General features: G+C 34.0%; 1 protein-coding gene across 2 annotated transcripts in view; it reads left to right on the plus strand.

The window, feature by feature from the left end:
* LOC138697862 (inactive pancreatic lipase-related protein 1-like) overlaps nt 1-10,859 on the plus strand; it is a 45,415-nt gene extending 34,556 nt beyond the window's left edge. The window contains exons 7-10 of one of the 2 annotated variants that reach the window (XM_069823444.1): nt 1,644-1,745; nt 6,309-6,432; nt 8,313-8,461; nt 8,588-10,859. In XM_069823444.1, the coding sequence (XP_069679545.1) occupies nt 1,644-1,745; nt 6,309-6,432; nt 8,313-8,461; nt 8,588-8,658 (446 nt within the window). In that variant the 3' untranslated portion in view covers nt 8,659-10,859. The remainder of the gene's footprint in view (nt 1-1,643; nt 1,746-6,308; nt 6,433-8,312; nt 8,462-8,587) is intronic. The other variant, XR_011331626.1, reaches the window with a different exon arrangement.
* Nucleotides 10,860-11,703: the final 844 nt, after the last annotated feature.

Here is an 11,703-nt window from a genome sequence, read left to right on the forward strand (position 1 = left end):
TTGTACAAGCACATGCATCGTGTAACATCGCCGCGACCCGAAGTGGACTTTGAAAATATTCGCTGTTCACGAGTGCGGCCACTTTTTATTTTGACAACTGTACAGTATTGTACGCGACTGTACTTGTGAAAGTTAGTTTATTCAGTACGAGCAGGCTTATGTGAGGTGTTCGTGTTAAATTGTCTGTTAACAACCACGTGTATTTGATTCCGAACATAATAATATTAATTTAATATTACGAATAATTTCAATTTTCATATTATACAGTGTCGTCTCAATGGATCGGTGGCTAATAAAAGACAATAAAAATTACAGTTCTACAAATTCAGAAACTAGTCGATCACCTTGTCATGTATCACACTCCAGTGTTGCTAATTTAAAAACTGGTAAATCAACCATAAAACGAAAATATGGTCAACAGAGATTTAGCAAACTTCCTGTCACTGGATTTTGGTTTAGTCTACTTCAGGAATATTAAGAAATTTCTAATGTGCAGTGGCGAAACTCCACTCATTTCCTACAACTAAAGGGTTCAGAGACATATTGGGCCAAGCGCCATTTATTTAAACCGGAAAAAGTAAGGGTTAAAGGTATGTGAATACCACAGTTCAATGAAGATTGACATATCATTTAGTTTTAATGTGCATACTTTATATTACTTGCTATATGTTTCCATTGAATTATGGTAATAACTTAATTTTACCCCTTGTTTTCTACGTCTTTAATATATGGCGCTTGGCCCACTATGGTTCTGAACTCTGCAACTTATCTGTGCGATTTGCGAATGATGTGGTTCTCTTTGGAAGATCACCAAGGGAATTGCAGTCCATGCTCCAAGAGCTCAGTACACAAAGCAGAACAGCGGACCTTTCCATGAACATGACCAAAAAAAAAAAAAAAAAAAAAAAAAACTGATGACTCATGGACCTCAAACCCCAATCACAGTAGATGGAACGATTGTACCATGTAAATAAATCTGTATACCTAGGGTAACAAGTATCCTTCGAAGGCAGCATGGAAAAAGAAATACAACGGAGAATCGCACTGACATGGCGTGCATTTTGGTCCCTTAAATGCGTACTTCTAGATAAATCCCTCAGCAGAACACTAAACCTAGATACCCTAGAATCCTGCATTTACTCAGTATTTCTCTATGGAAGTCAGACATGTTCACATATCTCAGCAGAGGTGAACCATCTACCAACCAGAATGAGGGTATCGTGTGGTAAGCACAATGATCCCCAGCCGTTATAGCTGGATTTGACAACCGGACTTCGCTACCTATCGTAGCTTCCCAAATGCATCACGATGCTGGGTGTATACTGGTCCCATACACAGGCCAAAATTTCATGAGAAAATTCCTTCCCCATGAGGACTCGAACCAGTGCGCATTCCGTAACGCGAGTCCTATGCATGATGCCTAGAACATGACGGTACGTAAACATCCTGACTGTCTAAAAGTCAGTAAATTAGAACTACTTTACAAAGTGGACTGCCAGAAAGTGATAAAATGACGGACAATACTAAAGGGTAGGAATTAGGAAAAGACTTAAGTTTTGGAGACAATGAGCAAGAGAAAATCTTAACTTGAAAATAAGAATAGCATTTGAATATACTTCTTGAAAATTTTACTTTTATTTCAGGTCATGTAGACTTTTTCTTCAATGGAGGACTGAATCAACCAGGATGTTCCTTACGCAAAATAAAAGTATCAACGAATGGAAAGGAACCAGAAGACACAGAAGGTAAATATCTGGTTCCTTGAAATTAAACCTATACTGGCATGGCGATACTGTTGATATTGTGGGAATCGTAGCCTCACTATACAGGTTGATATTGGTGTACTTTAGTTAGTGTGCAAGTCGTTCAGAATTCTTGACATGTGTGGTAAGAACAGAAGTACGAAAAGTGAAATAAGGTTGGGCATGGTTACATCCAAGCGCACACAACGGGCTGTCATTCAGTTCCCGCAAGGAAGGAACACACTCAGTGGAAATATGACTCTCCGATCAGTTGTCAGGACCAATCGTAATGGAAAGTTGTCTTGGGAAGTAGTTTTTTTTTTCCATGACAACGCTAGGCCCGACGTTACGAATGACACGGCTACAACCATGCGACAACTCAGATGGGAGGCTGGAACATCCATCTTACAGTCCAGTTTTGACTTCCTTTCTTTGACCAATGAAGATGTGGTTGAAGTAATGTCGGTTCAATTCTAATTATGAAGTGAAAGATGCGGTGAAAGATTGTCTTCAGCAGCAGCCGACAAACTTCAACGCAGTTGATATTGAAAAACTCGTACACTTTCGGGACCATTATCTTATCTTGCTGGAGGGGACTATTTCTAGATCCATCTCACCCTGTGGCATGTGTTCTGTGTCTGTATATACTTACATGTTTTGACAAAACGTATAAAAGTTTGAGTCTATGTTTCATTTGAAGGATTTATTATAAGCTGATAAAATTAGAGTTCAAATATTTTGAGAATTCAGGCTTGCAAATCTATATCATGTGACATAACTACAGGGTGTTTCCGGGCTAGTGTTACAAACTTTCAGGGATGATGGGGAAGAACTTACGTATCAATTTGAGATAAGGAACCCTGTCCGGAAATGACTGAGTCGAAAGTTACAAGCAAAAATAATTGTGTGGAAATGAAATAATTTTATTCCTCTGTACACCTTATTTATGTGTATTTATCTGTACATCTTACACATACTATATTCATCTGAAGTTGTTTACGTTGTCTACTTACAGTATTCCATTCAGTGCGCTGTCTGAGGGATGGGAACAGGAAACTACACTAAAGCAATGCAGATAGCGTAATGTGTAACGGACATGATCGGTCCTGATATGCACGTCTGCAGACATTAGTGTATGTGTACAAGTTGCAGTGTCCTGTCGATCAGTCCTAGTGAAATGGAGGAGTACACGAGAGCGGAATATGCAGACCTGATTTTCGAGTCAATGGGAACAGTAGACAAGCTCACAGATTGTATCGGGATAAGGACCCACGTAGGAGACTTCCGGCCCATACCATCTTTCCACGACTGTTCCAAAGGTTAAGGGAAGGAGGGCACGTGGTGCCAAATTACAATTCCATTTCCACACAGCTATTTTTGCTTATAACTTTCGACTCAGACATTACCGGACCATGCCTCCTTATCTCAAATTGATACATGTGCCCTTCCCCTTCATCTCTGAAAGTTTGTAACACTAGCCCGGAAACAAACTGTATATAAAAAAATTGTGTGATAATGACCTATTCCCAAATATTTTCATGAATTATCCATGATTGAAGAGGGTGACTTCAAAACTCGCTCAGTCCTTAGACCAGTGTATAAAAACAATTTGGCCAGTCTTTTCATTAAAATGGACTTACCACGTTTTGAGATCACAATCTTCAATTGAGAGATTTCAATGTGACATTTCATCTAATGGTCATATTAACAAAACGATTCTTGTGTGTTCAGTTTATACAGTTCATAAAACACAAGCGTAATCAAATTTAGTACACACAATACTGCTCAGTTTTCCTAACATAAAATTAAATGGAACTGATCTCAAACAATCGTTAAGCACGAAGTTCCTTGGTTAGGAATTGGATGACCATCTGAATTGGAAAACACACGTAAAATATATAATTCCTGAATAATTGAGCTCTAACTGTTATGCATTAAGATCCTCATTTTCTATTAGCGATTTAAACACGATTAAAATGGCATATTTTACTTTGCATACTTTCATTCTATTGGGTTGATGCAAAAGTTCGTAACATTTTCTTCGCTGTAATAAAAGCTTTTATTTGAGATGAATAGAAAACAGAAATTAATCAGTAATATATTGTGCTTCATTATCTATGACCCTCTGACAACGCAGGGGTAAATTTTCGATTCCGCGTCTGAAGAAATCTGCTGGTTTGAGGTTAAAGAAGTCGTCAAGACAAGTTTGTAAAGCATTTTCGTTATCAAAGGAGTTACCTTGATGATTGATGGATGGAGAACGGGGAATAGGATAATCTCCCAAGAAAAGTTCCCGGATAGCTGCTTTCGTCATGATTTCGGAGTGCAAGCGTGCACTAAAATGTTGCAGCAGGACTTGATGCAGTCTTCTCGGTCGTTTTTCTTTAATTGCCGTAGTATGGTGTCAGAATTGTTGGAAATAACTGTCAGCAGTTATGATTCCAATCCTGGGAAGCAATTCGTAGTACACAATGCCTTCTTTATTCCATCAGACACACGTCATCATCTTATGTGGATAGAAACTAACTTCTATGCGGGGTGTTGTCTTTTGAAACGACAGAACCATTTCCTTGCAGTGCTTTCTGCGATGGCATTCTTCCCGTACATGGCAGAAATGTTTCCGGCCGCCTCCGCTGCCTTTGTTCTTCTATTAAACTCAAACAGAAGAATATGTCGAAAATGTTTTTTTCTTGCACTTGACATTCCACTTTCTTTAGTCCACAAATAGCACTCATTTTCTTCAAATCCGCAAAATTCAAGGCTATTTATAAGCACAACACCCAAAATAACAAATGATAGTTTCATAATTTTCATATGAGCGTCTTAATTACCATTATAGGCAAGTTTCATACGACTTTTTATGCTCGACCATATTTCTAACTTGAAATTATTCATAAGTATTCATGTTATTCTTACGTGAATGACCTTGTGCAATCTCGTAAATTGTGAGATGTGCGCAGACGCGAAAGTATTGATTTTTCCGAGGAACAAAATGTCATTGACCTTGATATAATCTAGAGAGTAAAATGAACATTAATCTTGATATAACATTGAAATTGATTTAGACATTGAAAAACGAGATGGCAAATTGAATTTATTTGAATATTACTTATAATTAACGCTAATTATTATAGTAACAGAACATAACCTTCTGCGACAGTATTGAATTTCCAGCCTCCGTGACGTTTCGCTAGTTGTCTTTCGAATGCATATCCGAGAATAATCGATACTTCCGCTTTCATAATGCTACAATGGCGTGTTCTGATTGGTTGAAGAACTGAACTTTAATGAATAGGTGTACTTTAATAAGGTCCATTAAAGGGCTGCTACCAGGTGTATAATTACTACATTTCGGCATGGTCGAGCATAATAGTACATTATGCAACGAGCCTATAATGAAGGTAATTAAGAAGTGAGTATGGATATTTATGAAACGAGCGCAAGCGAGTTTAATAATTTACATACGAGCTTCTTAATTACCATTATAGGCGAGTTTCATACGAATTTTTATGCTCGACCACATTTCTAACTCGATATTAATAATTTTATTGTATCTGATCTGGAGCAATGTCCCGTATGTTGTGAGATGTGCGCAGACGCGAAAGTATTGATTTTTCCGAGGAACAGATGTGCACATTGACCTTGCTAGGCCATAAGAACCTACAGAGATAACATTGAAATAAAATTAGACATTGAAAAACGAGATGACAAATTGAATTTATTTGAATATTATTTACAATTAACGCTAATTATTATAGTAACAGAACATAACCTTCTGCGACAGTATTGGATTTCCAGCCTCCGTGACTTTTCGCTAATTCTCTTTCGATTGCATATCCGAGAATAATCGATACTTGCGGTTTTATAACGGTAGAAAGCTGACCTGTCATTGGCTGAACAGTTGTAACCTGAGTCGTCATTGGCTGAAAGACCTGACCTTTAATGAGTAGGTGTACTTTAATGACATGCATTAAAGGACTGCTAACAGGTGTATAATTACTACATTTCGGCATGGTCGAGCATAAACATAATTATGCATCAACCTAATATAATGAAATATGGGTTAATGTTCTGGGACAACTGGTTTGTAGCTAAACATATTTTTCTACGATAGTGCGTTAAGTTTCATTTTACCTAGTGTTATCATTGGTAAAGTGAGTCTTTAAAACACTAGTGCGTAAAAAATTAAATAACACTTCACACACTGCTATTAATTTTACGCACTGCCAATTAAAGTGTAATAAGTATTCAATCTACAAACGTTATTCAATAAGAAAGTAAAGCATTACCTCTATCTTTCATTACTTAAATATTACATGTAACACAAATAAGCAACAAATATAATATTCATATTCACATTTTAGTCCTTATTACTTATTTTAAAGTTACATGTAGTACTCACTGCAACAAGAAGTAACAATCAACTTTTTCTAACAGCTTTTCCGATTATGCCTGATTTAGAAGGTCATGAAATTTCTGCAGGTACTAGTAAGACTTATCCTTCGATGTCCTTTATGGTTTACGAAATTTTTACGAAACTAATGACTTGTGATTCCTCCTGAACAGTTCTGAAACAGCGTATTGCGTGTGGCCATATGCGTGTGGTAGTATACTATTTGGAAGCTATTGGTACCAACAACTGTACTTTCTGGGGATTTAAACGAGAATCATATATAAGAACGGCAATCAAGTAAGTTCTCTACCGTAAGTTTACTTTATAATTTTGTACTCTCAACTGATGATTACATACTTCCACGCTAGGATATTCAACAGGGTTGATAATAATACGATGACTGTGTTCTGAGAGGTTTTATTTACATTGTCAAAGTTTGTCGTAACATTATTCTTCATTTACAATCGTTATGTTTTCCTTGTACCACTACAAATATTGATCTAAAAAATTAGCGGACCACTTTGAAAATTTTTTTATTCTTATTGTTAGTAATATTTATGAAATATTTATGAGCAGTGTAATAAAAATATTAGGTACTTAAACATTTTCAAATACCGGTATAAATAAAATGAATTACTTTGCTATATATTTTTTTAATATTTGCAACATAAATGTTAAAAACTCATTATAAAAAAGAGAAAATTTTCGATGTAGCCCACTAATATTTTAGCAGAATTTATAAACGATAGTGATCTATCCAGAAGTTTGCAGTAATAATTTCATTTTAGAAGAAATGTTTCGGGTTTTACATCTTGCATTTGTACTTAATACTAGCAATACGAAGGTATTTTAAATAACACCCAGTACCAACGTTGGTACTTTGTGACCACTACAAAAATTATTAATTTAGAATAATTTCTTAAAATATGTAAACAGCAAATAGTATGTACTATAATAAAGGAGATAAATTAAATGTTATTGTAAATTTTCGAACAATTACTTCAGCATAACAGTCTGGAAAATGTTATATATCACTTTCGTCACACCCCTCCTCACATATTGAACAGAACACAGTTTTATTAAAAAAATGCTAAATTTTGAACAGTTTCTTAAAATTTGTAATCCGGAAATAATATATATTATAATAAAGGAGATAAATTAAAAGTTATTGTAAATTTTCGAAAATTACTTCAACATAACAGTCTGGAAAATGTTATCCATCACTTTCTTCACACCCCTTCTCACAAATTGAACAGACCACAGTTTCACTATAAAAATGCTAAGTTTTGAATGATATCTTAAAAATTGTAAACAGAAAATAATATGTACTATAATAAAAGGGAAAAATTGAAATGCCATTGTAAATTTTCGAACAGTTACTTCAACATAACAGTCTGGAAAATGTTATGCATCACTTTCTTCACACCCCTCCTCACAAATTGAACAGATCACAGTTTAATTTGCAAAAAAAGACTCAAGACATTAACTATTCAGATTATTTTTACCTATCTGTTTGTATAGCAATCAGCCATTTCTGTCCGACCGTCACCGCAATAGAGCGCCACAAACATTGGACAAAGACTATTTTTTTCCTACTTAACGGTGCTTCATCGAAGGAAAAGTATAATAAAAGTTTTGTTATATTTAACATGTAGAATCATCTCTTAAATTTTGATGCATCGGTCCCCTTCCACCCTGTGTGTTCTAAAAAGTAAAATAACTTCCCTTCAATAAGGTCTAACTATTTACTTAAAAATATTAATTCATTTTAAATAGTAATATTTATTTTATTTATTTAGCTTGTAACCAAAGTGAGTACAATTCAAACATGTTTCTAGAATGTACGGTGTGGTCTTAGCCAATAATATAAAATAAAATACCGTCATTTCCCATAACTACGGTCCTGGAACACAACTATGGTCCACGATACAACCATTCAAATTTTGTAATCCATAACGTAGTACCTCGTTTATCTATATTTTTGCTGTGCTGTAGTTTGAAGGCAAGTCACTGCAGCTATCTACGAACAGTCTATGTTACTTCTGCAATATTCTTTGAATGGTTGTATCGTGGACCATAGTTATGGGAAATGTCGGTATATGTATAATAATAAACATACGATATATTTAACTTCCTGTGCTTTCTATAATGAAGACAATTATCTTTTTTATTTATAGTATTGCAAGTCGTGGTGTATTTGGTCGAGTTTCCCAACGGCACAGAGTATGTACCATTAAAACCTGTTTGCCTTTCGGACTCGAAACCATAAATTACCCTGCAAGAGGTTCGTTTGATGTCTTCACAGCAGAGTCGCCCCCTTATTGTAGTGAGTATAAGCTTATAATGACTCAGTTATCAATCTCTTAACATGGTGTTAAAGTGGGAGAAGGTATTTTTAACTACAACTTTAATCCTGATATTTTCTTAATTATTTTCTATTTTATGTTTTCAGTTAAGAACGAAGCAATCGATGAATCAATGCAAAGGCAACGACAAGTTTATAACTCGAAAACAATAAAGTGATGCTGGAATAAGATTTTCTCATAGTCAACGTTAATTGTCTATTAACTTATAATAATAATAATAATATGGGTAATAATAATAATAATAAAATAATAATAATAATAATAATAACAATAACAATTTCGGAAAACTATATCACTTCGTATTATTTGACTTTCTTGTGTTAAATGTTACATTACCTTGGCCAAGACCAACAACAACCAGTTTTGAAGATGGCCAATACCAGGCTGAAACATGATAACGAGGTAATGTAACATTTAACACAATAAAGTCAAATAATACGAAGTGATATAGTGTTAAAAGTAGTGTAATCAAGATGAATAATAATAATAATAATAATAATAATAATAATAATAATAATAATCCAATTTTGTTTAGAGAGTCGTATAGGTAATTTTACCATCATCTTTAGCGTAAGGAGTATCTAAAATAACATTCGCATAACACTAAGGTTCTTTCTTTACGGAGTCATCAAGTGATAACTTTGAAAGAAAGAGTACATAACCGTACTCAATTGAGAATTTTTCACATAAATGAGTAAAAATGTCAAAATACATACTCTACATTACTATTAAGCCGTAGATGAAAATATGACTATTCTCTGCTGATACATGATGAACAGCACTTATTATTACGAATGGACCAACTAATTTCTTGTAACCAGTATCTATAATTTTTTTTGAGAGGAGGCTCGAAGGCTCATATTGCAGCCAGAGGTCTTCGAAGGGACGATTTTCTAAGGGACAGTGAAACTGAATTTGACATGTTCTCTACTTTTGGTTCAATTGTTTTTACATTTTGTGAGTTGATTCCAATTATATGGACCTATAGATATATGTGTACCAAATTTCAACAAATTTCATACATTAGTTTCTTCAATATTGACTTTTTTCATTTTATCAAACTAAATATTGCGTAAATTCAAAATGCCCCTCTCGGGACTTCAATTGGAATTCTGTTTTCAAATTTTTTGTGAAGAATTTAAATTCCATAATTAATGAAACTACGCATTGATTTTAAAATCTGAGCACTGGTGAGAACATAACCATTTTCATTTGGGACTTTTTTTTATTAATTTCCGTATTTTTGAAAGTTAAAAATTCATTACACGAAAATTACACTGGACAACAAATTAAAACTTTATTTCTGTCATTTAAATTAAACTATGTAATTTTAACTAAATGAGAGGTGCTGAGTTCATTTCTGAAAACCAAAATTGTATAACACATACTATTTTTATGCTACACGCACCTCATTTTTTTACACAAATTTATTACACTAGCACATAAAGCAACCTTGCTTGACCAAAATTCACAAATTAAAATGTCTTTTTGACCATTTACGTTTGTAGACAGCTTCTGCGGTCTCTTTGATGAGTGATCTGCAATATTCAGTCAACATATTTGCATTCCACTTTCCACTGAAGCGCTTTTCGAAGGTAGATTATTTCTTGATGAAACCTCTCCCCGTATTCATCGCTTACAGCACCAAGGGTTTTTCTTTTTGGAAAGAAGTCCAGGTGACTGTCAAGAAAGTGTACTCTCAGTGATATGTTGCATCCCGTAAGGTGAAAGTAATGCAACATTTTATTAACATTAAATTAATTTTTATTTTGGAGAAACAGTATGTGCTGGACAAAAACTAATTGGAGATTCGTTTTTGTCATCGCAAAATACATCTAATACACACATTTCTATAAAAAGGACAAATTTCATGTTGCACAGTGTTATTTAATGAGGAAACAATTCCATACAGTTTTGTGTCTTGATATATAGAGTATTCATGAAGCATTTCATGCAAATTGGAGCAAATGAAATTTTGTTACGGTATATATATTAATATTACACTACATTCAAATAGAATATATTCATAAATATCCTTATAAAATCTTTGAAAAGTATTTTTTTCACAGCCATCCAATTTTTAACAAATTTTAACTTCTGTTTAATTATGTATAATAAAAATGTTTGTGTCATTATTATACTTTCACAATAATCATATATTGTATATTTAGTCAACAGTTGAATACCCCCGAAATAAGGGTAGCCTATATGATGCATGGTTTCCCTATGTATTTATACCCTTATTCCGGGGGGTATTCAGTTATAATATTTGTAAGAAACTTTACTTTATATAACATGAAAATCCATGTAAACAATAAAATATATTCAAATAAATTTAATTATTAAACAAAATAATGGAACATGGAACTCATCAAGGATAAAGAATGAAACTGGCATTATGAATATATTTTTTTTTTTCTTGGGTTATTTTACGACGCTGTATCAACATCTAGGTTATTTAGCGTCTGAATGATATGAAGGTGATAATGCCGGTGAAATGAGTCTGGGGTCCAGCACCGAAAGTTACCCAGCATTTGCTCGAATTTGGGTTGAGGGAAAACCCCGGAAAAAACCTCAACCAGGTAACTTGCCCCGACCGGGATTCGAACCCGGGGACATTATGAATAAATTGAAGGAGGAGTAGGAGGACTATGTCTTATGTCGATGTAGATTTTGTTACTCTGACAGTAAAAAATTAGAGAATGGAAAAAGATTATGGATAAAAAAAAACTTACTCAAATCTAAATATGTCTTTTTTTTTTTTTTTGGTTCAAAGAGGGGATTCAAACTCAATAACTCCCCTTCCCTTGCGTACGTCTTCTATTAATGTCAACCTTTTCTTGAGACTGAATATATAATTTTGTCCCGAAATTATAGTAGCAGAGACGTGTGAACAGTTACATTGTCTGGTTCTGCGACTCCATTACTTCTATTGATAAGGGGTTTTCTACCTACAAAATAATATTATACCACGGAAAAAAAATGCTACCAAATATAGACTACTTTTATTTTATAAAGTTCAAGGTAATGGAAATTAGGGCTATGTGAATTTATCTTGTTTCAACAATGGACCTACTCCCATAAAATGTTTTGGAAAATTAAAAGAAGATGAAACTGCATCATTTATTATTTTTTTTTTTTGCGTATGATTTCCAGAAGCAATCTTCTGTGAAATATACAGAACTGAATTTGTGATAATTTG

The sequence above is a fragment of the Periplaneta americana genome, chromosome 1 (genome assembly GCF_040183065.1).
Source record: "Periplaneta americana isolate PAMFEO1 chromosome 1, P.americana_PAMFEO1_priV1, whole genome shotgun sequence".
NCBI lineage: Eukaryota > Metazoa > Arthropoda > Insecta > Blattodea > Blattidae > Periplaneta > Periplaneta americana.